General features: G+C 39.5%; 5 protein-coding genes across 6 annotated transcripts in view; 3 read left to right on the top strand and 2 right to left on the bottom strand.

Annotated features, from left to right (window-relative positions):
• The window catches only part of LOC128727675 (muscle-specific protein 300 kDa), a 67,785-nt gene extending 60,230 nt beyond the window's left edge, over positions 1 to 7,555 (bottom strand). The window contains exon 1 of the mRNA XM_053821612.1: positions 6,691 to 7,555. Coding sequence (XP_053677587.1) covers positions 6,691 to 7,555 — 865 coding nt within the window. The remainder of the gene's footprint in view (positions 1 to 6,690) is intronic.
• LOC128722954 (uncharacterized) overlaps positions 1 to 18,837 on the top strand; it is an 82,510-nt gene that overhangs the window by 61,560 nt on the left and 2,113 nt on the right. The window lies entirely within an intron of this gene.
• LOC128727674 (angiopoietin-4-like) lies at positions 14,360 to 15,333 on the top strand. The gene is made up of 2 exons (XM_053821611.1): positions 14,360 to 14,369; positions 14,439 to 15,333. The coding sequence occupies exons 1-2, from the start codon at positions 14,360 to 14,362 to the stop codon at positions 15,200 to 15,202; spliced, it is 774 nt and encodes a 257-aa protein (XP_053677586.1). The 3' UTR covers positions 15,203 to 15,333.
• On the top strand, positions 16,095 to 17,364 carry LOC128727670 (protein FAM151B). The gene is made up of 4 exons (XM_053821605.1): positions 16,095 to 16,113; positions 16,176 to 16,311; positions 16,402 to 16,512; positions 16,574 to 17,364. Exons 2-4 carry the CDS (start codon positions 16,278 to 16,280, stop codon positions 17,362 to 17,364), a joined length of 936 nt encoding a protein of 311 aa, XP_053677580.1. The 5' UTR covers positions 16,095 to 16,113; positions 16,176 to 16,277.
• LOC128727669 (uncharacterized) lies at positions 17,963 to 18,758 on the bottom strand. The gene is made up of 2 exons (XM_053821604.1): positions 18,737 to 18,758; positions 17,963 to 18,675 (listed from the first exon to the last, which is right to left on the bottom strand). The coding sequence occupies exons 1-2, from the start codon at positions 18,756 to 18,758 to the stop codon at positions 17,963 to 17,965; spliced, it is 735 nt and encodes a 244-aa protein (XP_053677579.1).

Genomic DNA, 18,837 nt, shown 5'->3' with positions numbered 1-18,837 from the left:
ATTTACGTTACCATGGTAGACAGAGTAAATAAATTCCTTCGTCATTATTTGGTCTGCTTTTAGCGTTCAAAAGAAGGTATGATTCCGATACAAAGCGTATCCTAGCGCTCATGTACCTTGGAAACGAAAACCTTAAACCATACCGGAATGTTGTTTGTTTCTGAATTATTCCACTAAACAACCAGGTTCCTCTTGCCTTTAGGACCTCCATATCCCTTTTCTATGGATTATGAAGCGTTCCGTGTACACCTCACGAACCCACCCATTACATGGCAGTGATTTTATTCTTTTTAAATCGCGTGAATGACGCCGTTTTTGATTTAATTACAAGGTTTGCATGTTTGCACAAATTTTACTGCCCATTTCATGTAATTGATGAAAACTGCTTGTTTCAGAAGCAACGATGCTTTGAATCTAATTTATTTGGCCACGCGTTTCTATATATTTCCTATTCGCGAAAAGAAAATGTGTTTGGATCATAGCTTGATATTTTACAAAATTGTCTAAAATAAGTAATCAAACAAAATTACTGACGGTCAATTTGCTAGTTACATCTGCAATAAGAAAACCAAGATGGATTTCCTGAATTCTCCATCTAAAAGATGCTTCCATCTATAAGACGCAAGTTAAAAAAAAATACGGCTGCTATCGCTAACTACGTTCTGAATTCAATTCTAACTGAAGTATACCGGCAAATGAATATGTGATCTTATCCAAAAAGTTTATACCACCTTAAGTAACGGCCATTGGTGTGAATACATGTGAATTACTACATTTACCTCACTCGGTCATCACAAGATACTGCTATCGATTAGCATTAGGCTCACGAAACAACACGTGACCACGTGGTGTTTAACGTACACTGACAGAATAAACATTATGTGCATTGCACTCGTACGTTGCATTAGAAGTACGGTAAGTTAAAAAAGCAACACCCTCTACTAGTTGTTATAAAGTATATAATCTACTACAAAGGTCAAGGGATTCAAATTATATTTATAAATACATCAAGTATGTAAGTAAGCCTATTGAACATGATAAAATTTATCAAGCATGTAAGTATGTAAGTAAGCCTATTGAACATGATAAAATTTATAAATTTATCATTTATAAAAATGATTATAATTGTATGCCATGTCAAAAGCTCATCAAATTTATTACATGCTTTTTGTAGAGTACAATTTGTCTCGCTCTTTGCCAAAAAAAACTGCAACCCTACGATCTAATATATAACCACACCCAACGATGTTTAACAAAAATCCCCATTTCCTGGTGTTTAAATTAAAAAAACATATCAATAAAACCAGCCGCAGCCTTGTCTTACGATCACGCTTATAATATTCCAGCGTGATTCAAGTTTCCTATCTACGTGCTCATAAAATAACACACCTACACGCGCTTGCACTCGAAACAGATACGAGAAATGCGATAAACTTGCAGGGATTTATGAGGCCACTCTCTGTCGATCGATAAACTCGCAAGCCCACCTGAAATCACAGTCATTCCTCCTTGGCGAAGTTACAAATAACTACCAAACTAAAACGCCTCACGTAGAACAAAACGGCATATGCATTCCTAGCGTAAAGCCGTGCATCTTGAAAAGCTTTTATCAGACCTGTTTATTTCATCATACCTGTTTCATGATTTCTCGGCTTTTTCGAGCATAACATGAGCAGATGAGAATAGCTCCACGAGCTGTGGCTAAACGTCAAGGCTACCACAAACATCGGGACAAGAAAACCCCACAAAACCACAAAAATCGAACACGTTTGCTCGGTTATAAGCATCGAGAACCGGCTTTTTGTTTTCAATCCAAGGAGAACTATTTGGCATTACCGGCAAATACCGGTTCCCTAGTACGGCGGCCAACAATAGCACACAATATTTTGTATGCAATTCAGTTTAAACAAAAACGACTAGGCTAAATATTCGACGTTCTCTGTACCCCTGTGTTTTTATCCACTGTTTTAAAAATAATATACGATTTATCAAACAACTCAATCAAATATCATGCAAAAATTGTTACACTAAATTTATGCACCCTCGTTGATAATTGCCTTAACACACATAGCATTAAAAATTTAACTCAATACTTAGGAAAAGGGATATTGTTTTCAATGTATCTCATAGCTTAGCAATTGAGGAAAGTTGTTGAAGTTGTTGAAAGTTGTTGAACGGCTTATTTACCTCTCTTTTCTAGAATGTGAATATCGTACTCGTTTAAGCTACTGTTAAATTTTCGTTTTACATCGATCATGCGATGAAGCATCTGGCTGCGGTAGGTACTATACCAAGCGGGACTGTTCGATTTCGGTTCTTCAGACCCTTTAGCTTCAGAAGCAGCTGGAGTCGAGGTAGCAGATCTTGTTAACGGACGTCGAGCCGGCGAAATCGGGGTTCCGGCAGTAGTTGTAATGGAGAGGATTTTTTCCTCTCGATAATGCTGCAGGCTAACTGCCGCATTGCTGTCCTCATCGTCTTCAGATGACGAGCCGGAACGATCGCAATGGCTGGATGGCGAAATTTTTCGTCGCTTTGCTTGGTCCTCTCCGAGGGGTCTCGAGGTGTTTGAAACCGAGGATATATTATGCTGCTTTCTATCCATGGTCGATTATCTTAAACTGCAGAGTACCATTTATCAGACGAAGGACACTTCTCTTGTTTATTATAAGGCATTTAAATTCACTTTGCACAGCAGCGAAAACAATAGCACCAAGCGCGTTGCACTGATTCAAAATCCACACAAAATACGTTTCGCCTTCAACACAGTCAAACAGGCGTTAACACTCGAGTTTCACAATAAACTTTGTGGTTATTATTGTCATGCAAATTCGAAAGCGATAGGCATATGGCTTTTCCACGCAATACAGCACATTTTGGGCACAATTTATTTATAAATTGCTTCTCTAGGCAATACTCGGAGACGATATTTTAACAGAGTTTAGTACATTCAAATATTTCGAAACAACAATCAAAAATCAATATCCAGCGGACGAATGTCCGCAAGGTGTTCTTCTTTGGCACTGCCGGAAATGACCCAAAGAAAAGACTCACTCCAGTGTTTGTACAACAAAACCGGCACGTGACGGGCCTTTCCTCAAAGGCTCTACGGCTTATGCAAGCGAACCAGAGTAAAGCCTCTCGAATGCTCCAATGCCGCTTATTTTTAAGCAGCAAGCCTACTTCAAACCAACGAACACCACGAACCGCCTTCGATGACGGTTGAGCGAAACCTAAAATCCCACGCATAGAGAGCATTCAAGTCGTTCCAGCGGTTGACTCTGGTCTGTTGAGGCCAGTATGAGGCTCGTTCCCCTGCTGACCAGCGCGACCCCTTCCCAACAGCACAGCGCCCGTTAATGACCCGAAGGTCACTGGATAAGCGCCGTCTGAGGGCTACAAGACTGTGTGCGTGTCACGTATATTTTTTTTCATTATGTCGGTCACACAACATCCAGCTAACAATGCACAATGGATCGAACACTTGCTCCCTACGCAGTAGAAATACGCGGGCATACACGTGGGGAGTTAGCACGATCTTCGTGCAACGAAAAAGCTGTTAAGAAAATGGAGTTTTGCTTGCAGTTAGCTTTATGACCCGCGATATGAATCTCTTATGTAGTGTGTTTTATTACACTATTACTGTTTAAACAAACAACAACTGAACTGTGTTAAAATATGATTCTATATTGCTCTACAAACTTCGCTTAATTCTCATAAATGTGCTGAACGTGCCGCATTAACATTGCGGTTAAAGTATGACATCATCGTGCCTTTTAATTTATTCCAGCTGATGGTTGATTTTTTTTCTCTCTCTCTCTCTCTCGCGTGCGCACTCGTTTCTCACATCAAAACCGGATGCGAACCTGCCTCCGAAAAAAAGGGCAAATCTTGACTCGCTTTGCTGAACAAATTATCATTACTGCAGATCTTTCCAACCTCGTCAACATTAAATTATTTTCCTTCATTGTTTTCCTCAGTACTCATTCACGTGTTTATCCCTTTCTTCATGTGTTTCTCTTGCTTTTTGGATACTGAAACATAACCGAGTAAGCCCGGGATAAGGTTCACAGTGACTGTTGGGACTTGATATATTTCCTACAAAACACGGACACTTGTTTCTCTCGACTCTCGTTTCTTAAAACATAAACAAACACTGCTTTATAAAAAAGATCCTTCACATGCACTATATTTTCGATGCAGTTTTGGGTTCAAACGAACTCATAAGTATAATACGTAAAAGCCTACGATTATTCGAAATTCAAAAGAAAATTCATTTTTGCTTCAATGCATTGTGGTCGACAACGAAGCTTAAACAAGAACAACACCACCTTCATAATCATCGGGCATCGATTTTGAACTATTCATACTGCATTAGCTTTGTAGAGCTTCTATTTTGCCTTGACCAATTGGATAGTATCATTTTCTACTTCGTGATTTGATACAACATTGAAGTAATCGATCCCACCGCGATGCTGGCTGCTGTAGTCACAACCGCAACACAATATCAACTTTTTCAGTCTACTGACAGATATAGACGACGATGTAGTATTCCTGTTATTTCTAGCACTTCAAATTACACTTGCACGAACTTCTAGCACTTCATATTACAGAGCTTGCACGAATTAAAAGGATTTTTTTCTAAACAATATTTTTTTGTTAACTTTTTGCTTAGTTTGCAACAGGCCAACCATTTCGTCTAAGTTGTAAATTCAATGGGCAAACAATTCACCAAAGAGGCCAAGTCACGGTCACAAGTCGCTATTACGCATGACGGCATCAAAGAATATCCTACGCTGTAGCGGAACGTAATGTAACAGAGAAGAAATATGTGAAGCGTAATAGTAATGTAGCGAATGGTTACAGCAAAACGAATATACAGGGGATGCTATATAATTAATGTTTCTAATATCTTCATATGCAGAGTGATATTTATAGCAGAGTGAAAGATGCACTATCGTGTGCATCTCGCTTAATGTTAATATGAAAAATAAAATTATGCATTTTTCATATAAAAGCCTTTTACAAATCCAGCACCAGCAACTTAAATCTTTTGACACAGCTCTATGTTGTTTAAATAGAAAAAAATATTTTGAATAATAATAAATAAAAACAAAAAAATTGTGTAATAAAAAGAATCGGGAAAACCCAATGTTGATGAACAGTCTCTCAAAAGGGTATGCAAGAGATTTCTTTTGCGCAACTTCTCTTCGCAATACCGGCTGTCAAACTTCGGGTTGTTTACATTTTGCGTCGTGGCCAATTCGCTCTCGCTCTCTCAGCGTCGACGCACAAAAATCCACGCGCTCCGTAATGCCGAGCGTACGCGTGTTGTCTGTTTACTTTCGCTTTCATCAACAAAACACTCAGACGCTCCCAGACGCTACATTCCCTTTCCACAACCCGTTCCAACCCCTTGTAACAGCAACAGCACAGACACCCAGCATAATGTCGTCATCAAGAGGTTTTTTTGGTACTGTCGTCTTTTACCGTGACCCACTTTTGTGAACCACAGCACTAGCTAGCTCTTTTACTCGCCGATGTGGATGCCGCTGCGAACACCGCTGTATTTACAGAGAGGAAGTTTTATATACCATTCCAGTACTTAACCACTACGATGTTTCAGATTCTATAGGTATGGCATAGAAAAATGTAATGTAATAATAAAATGAAAAATGTAATGTAATAATAAAATTTCAATACCTTTTTCATTTCAACGCCATAGAGAATAATCAATTTTGTTCACTATGATGTCACCAGCCTCTTATAAAGGTCAAGATAGTTCAAGCAGTAACGATCTTGCGCTCGCTCGATCCGCAACCATATTCCACTCATATCAAACACTTGTTGTCGATGTGCTCGTGTAAGTCGATTGAAATATAAAGAAAACAACTTGCTGCTCGTCATTCAGATTATCTGGACGGAAATACAGTAATCAGCTACTACATTCATTGCTCAAACGGCTTTAAAGTTTTGCATCACCTATACCCACTTTGTTTAAGCGTCAGCAGTTGGATTCGTTAAGGAGCTGCAAATTCTAATCTCTAAAGTACGTGTCAGCTTACGATACACAGGAATATATGGCAATTATGTAAATAATTGTATTTGTGTAATCGATATACCCAGTTCCAACATATATGTGACCCATGTTAATTTACCACACGTTGCATGTGCAGTGAATACGTAACCGAATACATAACATCATATACAGATTGCAAAATATCACTTCAACTACTGGAATGGAATAGGAGTTCAGAACTATCTTTCTGTTCCGAAAACAGCAACATTATTCGTTAATATCGTTAATATAATACCTTTCACAGTCCTCAATCCATTTCCTTGAAATAACCCATCACCCTGACCGTTGACAGCTGTGTTGCCTTGATGGACAGCCGGCTCACAATATTCATCCCATGTGCCTATTTCTCACACAGAAAATAGACGCTGCGCTCGTTTACTTTACGATCACTACGATCATTGAAATGACGTCAAAGAAGGCACGACACACAGGTACGGGAGTAGCAAATTCGCTCGTTTTAAAAACTCGAAAAGTTATGCTTCGTCACGAAAATGTATCTTTCACACATTGTGAATGAAATCTATGTGAAATGCTTCACAGATATCTTCCTGCTGGCTCTATGTATTTGTGGTATATATTTCATACAAGGGCATGCATCGTATATGACTTACCCTGCAACAGCATGATAGTAGCTTGATATTCGGCCAGCTTCTCATCGACATAGTCCTGCGATTGGGCGGCTATGATATCCGCCGTGGATGGTCCAACCTCACCACCATAATCGTAAATTACGAACTGAGATTGTCCTCCAACTGGCGTGTAAGAGTAGCCTGACCCTGCCGCTGGACCGTAGTGATAGGTTGCCCCACCGTAGACAGAACTTTGAGTCGACCCCGGACGCACCTGCTGTTGAGCAGGAAGAGGATGGTAGTCGACCGTAGGACCGTAGCCACTGGTGACGCTGTGCGGTGTCATAGACCGATAAAGGGAAGAAACCGGGGACATGGCCGAGCTGTACTGCGGATACGGATGAGGTGCAACAGCGGCAGGCGACACAGGACGGTAGTGAGATGCGCCTGCCGCAAAGTGAGTCGGAGTCATGGCTGACGGGATCGGACGCTGCATCTGGTACTCCTGCGAGGGAGTCTCAACTGGTCCCATTTTCTTAGTCGTCGTACGGACAGATGTTGAAGATGTTGCTCGTTCGCTGCTGTACTGGTGGCTTAGTGATTGCGATTGCTGTTGTTGTGCCGCATAGCTAGGCGCTCCGACGCTAGCACTCGAGCTCGGATGCTGATAGACGAACTCAGTTGGTCCACGTGACGTCGGTGGACCGTCCGTTGATCGCGGTACCGAAATGGGTGAATTTTGCCTGGGTGGAGCTGAACCAGGGGGCACCCAAGGTGAAGGCGAACGGAAGTACGTGGGTGGTGGCGTCCGCATCCATCCTCTTCCACTGCCTCCGCCTCCTCCAGGTATTCCTCCACCAGCACCGGGTGGTAGTTGGTTGTTGTTAATGTTCGGCGGACCGGACATGGTTGCACCTTCTCGCAGGCGTTAAGCTTCCTTTGGTTTTTTCCTTGATAGGCCTGCTAAAAATACCCACACTTTCTGCACACACTCACCCTCACTTTCTCACCCACTCACACCGTTGGCCGGCCAAATGGACACTTGAAGTCCACCAGTGGCCAGAAATTCGACCACGATCACCCCAACACAAAATATCACTGTCGGAACTTATTTTTTGCTGGCACGAACGGAACTAATCACTTCAATCTTGTCACACCATCCGACGAACTGTTTTCAAGGAAATAAATAAAAAACGAATCACACATGGGGCACCATGGTTTGGAAAGGCTCGGGCATAAGGAAAGTATATTAATAACCGAGCAAGTTATGGCAAGCAACTCCTGTTCCCAATGATGTAAGGTCCCTGCGACTGTTTCGCAAGTTGAACGGATGCGTAACCGATGGACGGAGAAAAGACTCATACAACCCGGCCGCAAGACAGGTGGCCGCTATGTCATCAAACTCACGGCAACCAACATATTTATCCCATTAATCCTACTATCCCAGCAAATCTTACACTTGGTATATCACCCATTATAGTTTAGTTACTGACACCAGTTTATTTTATATGTTGGGACAGCTTTCAAAATTCAGATTTGTTACGATAGCGCAACAAAATAGGAGCATTGAGTATAAAAACGTGAAAATCGCTAAATCGTGCAACACTACCTAACCCTATTTTTTTCTCGATGCGTGCTTCGACAATAATTCTCAGACCATGGGTTTTTTCAAGCGTCAGCTGACATAAACCCATTCCAATTATTCCATCTTTACCGCCTCAAGTTCGCTTTGAACGTGACTTGTCGAGGTATTGAGTGTTTAATAATGTGTCACAATTTCATCTGTTTTTATGCATTTTTGCAATATAGCATGACATTACATCATACTGGGTAGAACATGAGGCAGATCTTTAAAAACGTGTGCTGATAAATTAAATTACCAAAACGTGACAAACAGTCAGTATGTTAGAAGTACCCTCCCATTCACTGGCATCCTGATGTTTTACTGATGGCAATTACGACTTGTTTTGTGTACAGACTACTATTTCTGAATAATTCATTTTATGAAAAAGCATCATGGACTGAATGACAGGTACATTCTCGTTTTCCCTTGCAGTTAATGAAATGGTTACCCTAAATGGTTATTACTCTCAGCTGAAGAAGAGTGATTGTGATGTTGTTTTTATTTTTTGAATAAGACAATACCAAGGGCAGGATAAAATAACATTTTCATCACCGAAGCATTTGCCATCTTACAACGAAGCAGTTTCATTCAAGATAGTCAAAATATAAAACTCAATTACGCTAGAGGCCGCGATATCCATAGCATATGTAAGCCTCGGTCATAAGATAAATTGGCAAAGCAATGATCTCAAAGTTTATAAATTAAATGTCATTAAACTGGCGCCGCTGAGAGATACAAATAGACACTGATGTCTGATTTTTTACTTCTCTTTATCCACCGCATGAGCTGCAGCTTAATCCCGAAAAATTCACAGCGTCTAAAAAGATACCATTCCGATGATACGAAAGTCAAACCAGCAGAAATGGTTATACAATTTTCAATTGTTTTACATTCAACAGCTTAACGTTTTTCCTGTTTTGCTCGTTACAATTTCACAGCAGTAGAAAGATATATGACTAATTTATTTCAAAACACCAGGCGCCTCCATTACATTCCCTGACACCACTCCTGATAACACATTTTCGGGAATTGAAGGGTTATTATAAAAGTCAAATTTTGCTACAATATTTTACATTAACATCATCAAGAGTTTTAATAGCAAGTATATTGATTAAATTACTAGCCATTCTACTTCCAAATAAGAATGTACGTTAAGTTAGTCAATTACGTCACCCATCTTTCATATTATGTTCGTGAAACGTTTTCTGTCTTTATCGCCTGTGTTTATTTATTGCTGATCAACGATCGCAATAAATATATTTGGCGATTCATCGTGACAATGAACGGTTAATCAATGTCGGGGAAATGCGGGAGACCAAAAAACAGCGTGAAAACCACCATGGCAAAAGATTGGTCTATTTAAAAATAGCTCGCTACCATCATAGCACCCTCAATGGTAGTTGAAATTTATTTTTAGGAAAAAACCCATCTGATAACAAGCCCAACCTAGAGCCAAAAGAAGCCATCTGGTCTTCTCTAGACAGGTTGCCACTAAAGGCCAGACTATACCACAGAAGGGCATGGTTCATCACTTTTAACCTCGATGGATCTAAAAGCACTTGAGTCAACATTTCAAGCATTCCGAACTACAAATGGGGCTACACCTGCTTAACGTGTAAGGCCAGATGTCTATTCTAAGGTCCATCCGGTGCACATTAAAGAATTTCTGTTCAAATTTTATTGTTCACATATTCACAATATAGCGCCTGAACTATATAAGTAACGAAACCGAGCAGACTTTTTGAATTGTTCGAACAAAACTAACGTAAAATTATTTACCAAATTTATTAATTTATTGAAACTTGTTTTTACTCTCCTTCTTAATTTACCGACAGTTCTGAACGTATAATAATCGTATGATCAATTATAGAAACCTTTTTTTTTTATTCTAAAGCAAAAATCTATGTCACGCCACGATCAAATATTGGGGTTGATAATAAATCTTTTCTCTGATTCCCACAACGAGAGCAATATCATTCAAAAAATATATTTTATGCGATGAACATCTCTCTCGAGAACGCTTTGCCCTTCTTTTTTACCAACCCAAATCGCATACGTCGTAAATTTTACCTACTTTGCTACGACAAGCGATAAATGCAACGAGGGCAAGAGCAGCTCTTCTCAAACTGTATTTCACAGCTATTTGGTGCACCGAAATGTACATGGAACAGCTGAACGATGACCTGAATGTTCACTTTTTCTCGCAGTCCGCCCAAAGCAATCAGCGTGAATAAAACCCCATCCCTTGCTGCACAGCGATGATGCAAGCAGACATCATGTTTTTCAATGAGTCAGTTGTAAATTAAGCCTGCATCCCAGCTATAACCTGCTACAGTCGACATTCCGATTGCAAAATTTCTCGTTTGCCCTTTGCGTATATCGGTGCATACATGTGCATGCCAGCGGTTTCAATTTCCAGCATGATCATCACAACCACGCCGATTGGATTCCATTGAGAATGATCGAATATCATACCCGTTTTTCCTCGCGACACATAAAATCACGATTGTCAAGGTGCGGAACGTGGGTTGAAGCATTCTTTACCTATCAAATGACATTAAGACTGTTTGTATATGTTTGCTATCTTCCAATGAACCAAAAACATTGTGGTTTTACCATCCGTATGGGTCGTGTATACATGACGCAGATATTTGCAATAATAATTTCGCCTGCAAAAGCGCCACCATCGTGTGATCTCTACGACAAGAGAAACAGCAGTTAAAGTCTGTTTTAATTTTAGTACACGACGGCTACCGCTCGAATTTTGTTGCCTATTTCGTAGGGCAATATGTTTTCTTGATTTTCCAGATTGCATAATGCATTAATTTAAGCTGAAGCAGATGGTGGTCTTCGAGATTCATATTTGAATGTGACACCTAATGAGCACATGTGGGGAGCACTGTGGTAAGTGGTCAAATTAAATGCGCTCAAATCTTGAACACCCTTAATTAACGCTCTCGTTTGTTTGCTAATATGTAGAATCTGATTGGCCTCGAAACGGAATGAAAAATGAGGAACACTTGAGATTTCTCTTCTATACCACCCTAAAACCTTTTCAACGCTTAGCGTGGGCGTTCACAATCTAAAGGGCAAGAGGAAAATTTATTTTTAGGGTCTACTAGTGACAAGTTTTCGAACATAAGAAATTGCATTGGAATTTCGATAAATTTATTCCATTTTTCGATACTCGTTATTTACTAGGGAATATGTGCAATTAAGCATTTATGTGATTTGTGTTTCGCCAAGAACAAGATACTCTAAAACTCCAGGAAAAGGCTACTACTTCAAAGCAGACATTGGACGCGCCCGCTTGCACTCTTGCGGCGACCAAATGAAGTATTAATAAACCATCTATCATGCAGCTGACGTCTGTTTACTTTAAAAACATCTACTCGTACATTGTGGTGTGCTAAATACGACTGCATAACACGTACAATGCCATACCGGATCTCTACGCAGTTCCACTGCAGATTTTGCTGTTTTCGCCTGTTGCCTTACGCTACGTTTAAAATACTGCCAGGCTGCTTGGCACAAGAAACAAATTTATGTTTTTCCGTCCATACTGCTGTGCATACCACATGGTATTTTGCGACGAGAAACATATGCAGCTTGATGAAACACTCCTGTTTGCACGATTGGGTCTATTCTCGCTCCTTTCTGTGAGTAATGCTTCATTACAATTAAACAGTTTCTCTGACGCTCGCTGCAAAAATTAGCATGTATCGCAATTTAAACCACGGGCAGACATCAGCACCCTTACGCTGTTTCCTTGCGCTTTTATAAATAAATACATATCATCAATTCTATCCTACACTCTCGAAATAGTCCCACCTCACTTCAGCATCGTCTCTTCGTTTGCTATCTATAGCTCGAAGCTGTGCGTCGATTCGGATGTTGGCCATTTGTGACAAGCCAGTTGGTTTAACCCATCCGTCTCTCGACGCCATGTGTTCAACCCAGTGGAGGCGCATGGTATATAACGAAATCCTCTGCAAAGGCAAGGACACCATACCCGACTTGGCCGTGTTGGAGCACCAATATTTTGTGCGCAAAATGTTAGCCAGCCGAGCGGCTGCAAACTTCAATGCCGCAAAACGTGAGCGCACGCAGTGAGTCCGTACCAAAGTCATGTAACGAGTTCGAGAAAGTCCTACGCAACTTTTCTAGACACCCATCCTTCAATCGTTGGCAGCGGAAAAGATCGCCGCTCTCGTCGCAGATGGTCACTGCAGAGAGCCCCAAAAAAGCGAACAACGTGAAGAATAACGTTTTCCTGTCTTATAAATAATTTTTCCGCAAGTCAGACAACTGCCGCCTGCCGACGAACCATGCACCATAGGAACCTTGCCGCCTTCTCGGTGTTATCTGTTGCTTTCAATGTGTCCCTGTATGCCGTTATGATTTTTTGTTGCCTCCACGAACGCATCCGCCCATTAGGTGGACTTCCAAAAATAGACGATGAACTGATGATCATTTCGGTCTTACGATCGGTCGGGGTGTCAGTTGGTTGGACCGAGTCGCGATTTTTGTAACTTGGAGAAGATTCAAATGCAAAAACGATTTGTTCTAGCACATTTCACTTGCAAGCATGGTGATCTTTTGGGGACACAATCTTGCTCGATAGTACTTTATTGCTATGGAACGCTTTGGAAAACTATACACATAAATACACTATACGCATTTTCACTTACACCAAAAACAACAGAACGTGAAACGCAATATTTCCTTTCGTTAAAAAATAACACAATTAATCATATGACTGCACATTTCACTCACTCGAATCGATACAACATTCATTCTCTATTATGTAACCATACAAAATATCGCTAAGGTTACTTAATGTGGATCTTTTCATGGGTAACTTTTTGATGATTCGATTCCAGATCGCAGCAGCCATTGCATGGTTATGTATACTTCCCATAAATAAGCTGATAATTTACAAAAATTTTAAATTACTTTGCTTTCTTTCCCGCTAGCATAGAAAAGTACACTCACTCACTTTGCCTTCCTTTTACTCTCATGCGTAACGCGAAACAAAGTTCTTTAATTAGCCTTCACTCTCCACCGACTCTCATACGCTGTACGTACAAACTTTTGCCGCTAATCGTTCTTCGAAGGACTATCCACGTTTCACACACACTTAGTACTTCATATAAGACACATTCGTGCGTAAAATATATTTCCAAGAAAAAACGTCATAAGAATTCCCTTAGTCGTAGCGATTAACCTACACCTGCTACGTTGATGGAAAACACTTGCCGGTCTTCGCAGTGAACGGCGAAACTAAAAAAAAATACTACAAGCTATTCAGACCTTAAAACTGTGCCAAATCCGATACACCCGGTGTAGTTGCTGGTTTTGGCTCCTCGAGTGCACACGATTTTCACGACTTCTCCCGACGAGATCACGAGTTCGACTACGATGCTACGCAACGCGCAAAGATCGAACGAGCCGCTGTACGCGAGCCATACGGCTGGGACTTGCGCACTGCACGCGTCACGATGTTAGCTCGAATCCGATCGAACAGTGGTCTTCCTCTGTAGTGCACTTTGTGGCACAGCACTACACCATACACTTTACAAGCGTTAGAGTTGCTGCCTTCATTAATCTAATTTTAAATTCTTGTCCTACCGCTACGAAATCCACGCGTTTCGCGTTGTTTATCGCAAATCCTACAACACGACACCAGACTCAATTTAAACCCGTAATGCGTGGATCAAAAGGGCGGGAAACGAGCTATGTTTACGTTTCGCCTTTATTTCCTTTGACCCAATTGTTTCTCTTTTCATCTGCGAAATCATCAGAAGAGATTTTTCCCCGCTAAAGACTAGCAAACATTAGTAATGTAATCGACTGGAGGATAACCTATAGAAGGATCGACTTGAACGGGTGTTTTAAACTGCTACAAAGAATAATTTATTTGCATAGAATTTCATGCATCTCGTCTATCCGTATCAATCCGTGACCTTGCCTGATAGTAGAATGTCAAAATAAAATACACGTACGATTGATAACGACTTCGGAAACAATAAGCGCTCCATGAATAGCAAAGTTTTAGTCTACGCATAACTTTTGAAAGTTGCAATCATGCGAAGAGGTAAAAGTACAGTTAAAATACTTTACATTTGCGCGCTCTTGCTGTTGATCTCAACATGCACCACAGCAGAACAGGTGGATTTCGTAAAGAACGTTTCCTCATCAGATGCAGCATTTCAACTGGCTGATGTGTACAGCAAATTAAATCAACTCAACAATACGATAAGAGCGCTCAACCTTCAAGTTAAAACATTAACAGCTGTAGTGAACAATTTGACGAACATTTCGCAGACATGTGATGGGAGGAAAATCATAACAGATTGCAATGAAGTGCACTCTGACGAGTCGGGAATATTTTCGTTAAAAATTTGTGCCGGGCCAGTATACAACGTGTACTGCAATCAGTCCTTCAAAGACGGCGGGTGGCTAGTTGTCTACAATCGCTATAACGAAAATAACAATATTTTTAACCGCACATGGCACTCCTATGAGCAAGGATTCGGCTTGCCTGATGGAGAACATTTCATTGGACTCAAACGTCTACATGCTTTAACGTATGGCTCTACATATGAGATCGCCTTCATTTTATCAATTAATAGTGAAGAAAACTTTGGTATTTACAACCATTTCGAGATCGACAACCAGGATGATCGATATGCAATCAAAAACATTGGTTCGCCTAGTGGATATATGCGGCTTTTTAGCAATACTGAGCAACTTTATAAATTCCAAACTTTCGATAGAAACAAGTTACATCCTTTAGCACGTGACACCATGATCGATGAAGCGTGTGCGTTCTGGTTTATCGACATGCCTAGCAGCCATGATTCTAGTGGATTTAAGCTATTTTGTCAAAACCTGCGCTACTTGAAAATTATGATACGAAAACTATGAGAATGCTCCGTGATGTACATTAAATTTCATGCAGGTATGAATGATAACAATCAAGATCATATGAAAACTATAAATTTTTATCATCAGATCATTGCTTAATAGAGAATAGATGGATCAACTTCAGCATAATATCAGAGCTAAATCACCTCGGTCTGTATTGCGAATTAAAAATTAAAATTTAATAAAAGACAAAGTTTTGTTCTATTTTTTACTTAATTTTCTTGGATTTTATTATTTTATATCAAGCAGTAAACCACCCCCTTGCTAAAATCGAAAACGGTTGTCATTTAGATTCAAATTCCACAGTTTTTTTTCTTTTAGTATTACGTATATAGTCCATTGTATGTATATAGGAAATAGAGCAGATTAATACAAATATCTTTCAACATATGTAATTAACAATTCATTCATTACTCAAAAAGCTAATACTACTATAAATTCGAATTGTTTTCAAATTGCAGCAACAGGTTGGCTGACTTTTCTTGTTTGGCATTTAGAACGTCAAAATTAACGAGCTGTGTAATCGAGCATATATCAATGAGTATTGTTTATGTTCATAGGACGCATTTTTGCCAAACTTTGTTATGTATATTGTAGTTTTGGTATTTTAAAAGCAAAAATATCTTTCAAGTACGTATTTGTGGTATAATCTAGATTTTGTATATTACATTATTTATTTCCTCCAAACGTATAGTAATATAGGATGACTGTTCGTCGCAACTGAACAACATCTCTACTACACTCCTTTTTTCTTCAGAATACTTCGAAGAATCGTGTTGCATCAACAGAAAGTGAACATCTGTGGCATTTTAAGGTTTATATTTGGTAGTATGTTTCATAAGAACCTGTGTCTAATCTCGCATATGATCAGATAATCCAAATCGAACAACTGGTAAAATCCAAACCATAAAGTAAGTAATTAAGCTTTATCAACAACAATACACCAGAGCCGTAACTTAGTTGCACCAAATAGATAAGAATAGCTGTAGTAGCCATAAAAAGACGGCCCTCATAGACAAAACCAGATTCATTGGGATTATTTGATAGCATACTTTCGGGAGGCAGAGTGTTAAGAATGTTGTCTTTCTTGGTAATATGTTTATTCTGGGGTAAGCTTGTTTTTTCTTCAACGCATGTAGAATTTATGTTTGTGCTTATGATTTCTCTTTTATTTTCAATATACTTTCTTAATTTTTCAGTGTTATCCTCACTAAGTAACAGTAGTGTCGTAGATGGTAAAGCAAATCTGACAAAAATAACTTGGGCCCATGCTGTAAATGATGCTGAATTTCTATCTAGAGTACTCGAAAGTATGTAGTGATTAACATATGTCTATCATACCGTGCCATGCATTATGAACTTACATTGTAGGTGACATTGAGTTTATCGAAGCCGATATCTCTCTTGGATACCTAAAGGATGATACAGCCAAAGAATATGAGATACCTATTATGGCGCATCCACCAGCTACGGTTTCTGATTTATCACTCGAAACTTTCTTAAAGCGTATAATGCAGTTTAATCAAGAGGCAATCATAAATTCATCAAAAGTAAAGGGCGTTAAGCTAGATTTCAAATCAATCGGTGCTTTTGAAGAGTCCATCGATATTATTCGCAGAACTTACGATATGAACGCATTTGACACTTGGATCAACGCAGATATTCTAGCAGGACCGGTAGAAAACACCGCTACCGTGCCAGTAGATCCTATGCGATTCTTTTCCGCAGTTAAACAGCTCGGTAAAGCAACGCTTTCTATTGGCTGGACCACTCGTTGGGGAGAAGGTTTTACGGATGGCTCTTACTTGGGATCACAAGTAGATGAAATGGTCAACGCGATTCGTGCAAATGGAATCGACAAAGCCGGGAATCCTATCACTTTCCCCGTTCGAGGCGGAATTGTAGCCAACAGTGTGAAAAACATGATTCGGTTGTATTGTAGCTTGAAAGACACCAATAATGTAACCTTCACGGTATGGTCAAGTGCAAATGATGCTGTAAATGTAAACAAATTACGGGACTTCATATTTTCCATGGGACTTGACCGTACCTATGTCGACGTGCCGGACGATTTGTATCATAAACTTCATCTGGAACAAAATGCTTTTAGTGACACGTGCAAAAAAACTCTTGATGTTAAATGTTTTGATCAGTTAGCATGAATGTTATTGCCGTTTAATGAACAATAAAATAGTTTCAATTTTAAAAGTAATTTTTTTCTTGGTTGCATAAATTTGCTGAAATCTAAGCATGAATTAGAAAAGGTTTATTTTGTATTCTATTTATTATTTTCAAACTTTATAGATGGATGATATATTTTTCTTTCTCCTATTTGTGAATTGTATAAATTATTACTATAACATGGAATAATGTTAACCTGCTTGCTATTTTTGTAATATAACGACTATGGAGTTGTTTAATGTCAAATTCGAAAAACGACTAGACACTTCATTCATGAAAGTCCTGACGTTTGCGACGTAGAAGTCAGCAGATTTGTTGTTGAACAATTTTCTATTTGCAACATTATAGTGGAAATACAATTCGGTGAAATTATAATAAAAACAACTCCCAGTACCATTAAAGTAGTGTAAACGCGGTATGTTTCAGGAACAATTAGCTATTATCAAAAGTGTTGCTGCATTATTCAAGCATTGGAGCTGATACTAATGGAATATAGATAGCAAACTTTTACTTATCTCAATAGAAAATCCATGAAATTTATTGATGTCAAACCCAATGTTTAGTTATTCACTTGGCCTATCATTCATATTTTCTTTGTTTTTGTATGGAAGCACAATTTTTATTGCCTCCGTAGGTCGAGCTCTCCGTTACAGGTTTGGCATGATCGGTAGACTCTAGTACGATTGGATGCGTGATTGTTGGATCTAGACGAAATTCTATCTCGACAGGTTTCACAAAACTTGCCTGCATCTCACTAATGAAACCATTATGAAGTTTGTGCTTGAAAACAGGGACTACCATACGAGGTTGTAGAGGAGCAGTATCCTTAGGAGCTCTTTTGCGCTCTTCTCTTTCCTCCCAGTTCCAAAATGTAACCGTATCATGTCGAAGCTTCTCGTGCGGTACAATATCAATCATAGTTGTACTGATATATGGGTCTACTAATCTGGTAAATCCTTTCGCATTAGTGTATATAATATTCTTAGCGCGTTCAACCTGTTTGTTGCAATTATAATCATATCGAAACGATTCAGCCGGTATCAAAACGTTTCGTGTTTCATTTGAGCTTCTGTAACGCTTTAATTTAATTTTCACATCTTGTGCCAGCTTTGGTTGCGAGGATTTGATGTAATTCAGTCTCTCGGCACGGTGAGTTAGCCCAGCCTTTTCATCAAATTGGATAGGAGGCTGCTTTCTAAATTTTTCGAATGTCTCCGATAAAGGCTTCCAGTTATATTCAGACTGCAATGTGCGATAATTGCGCTCGATGTTCGATAGCTGTACCTTTATCTCTACAATTTAGAAAATGAATAGTTATTGCGAATAAATTGGGATTCTTTTTCAAACACTTACGCTTCATGCTATCCAACGACATGATGAAACTCGTCTACCGCGAACTGTTTCATTCGTAATGATTGCTGTTTTCACTATAGCAACACCCCTGTTAATATGTC

This window comes from Anopheles nili, chromosome 3, assembly GCF_943737925.1.
Source record: "Anopheles nili chromosome 3, idAnoNiliSN_F5_01, whole genome shotgun sequence".
Lineage (NCBI taxonomy): Eukaryota > Metazoa > Arthropoda > Insecta > Diptera > Culicidae > Anopheles > Anopheles nili.
The sequence above is the reverse complement of the archived record's forward strand: the minus strand, read 5'-3'. Positions and strand labels throughout refer to the sequence as shown.

Excerpts from the sequence above, each read along its gene's own strand:
- LOC128727670 (XM_053821605.1), top strand. The coding sequence starts at position 16,278 with ATGTTGTCTTTCTTGGTAATATGTTTATTCTGGG. Across the intron at positions 16,312-16,401 it reads GGTAATATGTTTATTCTGGG|TGTTATCCTCACTAAGTAAC; the intron begins GTAAGCTTGTTT and ends TTAATTTTTCAG. Across the intron at positions 16,513-16,573 it reads TCTATCTAGAGTACTCGAAA|GTGACATTGAGTTTATCGAA; the intron begins GTATGTAGTGAT and ends CTTACATTGTAG.
- LOC128727669 (XM_053821604.1), bottom strand. The coding sequence starts at position 18,758 with ATGTCGTTGGATAGCATGAAGC. Across the intron at positions 18,676-18,736 it reads GTCGTTGGATAGCATGAAGC|AGATAAAGGTACAGCTATCG; the intron begins GTAAGTGTTTGA and ends TCTAAATTGTAG.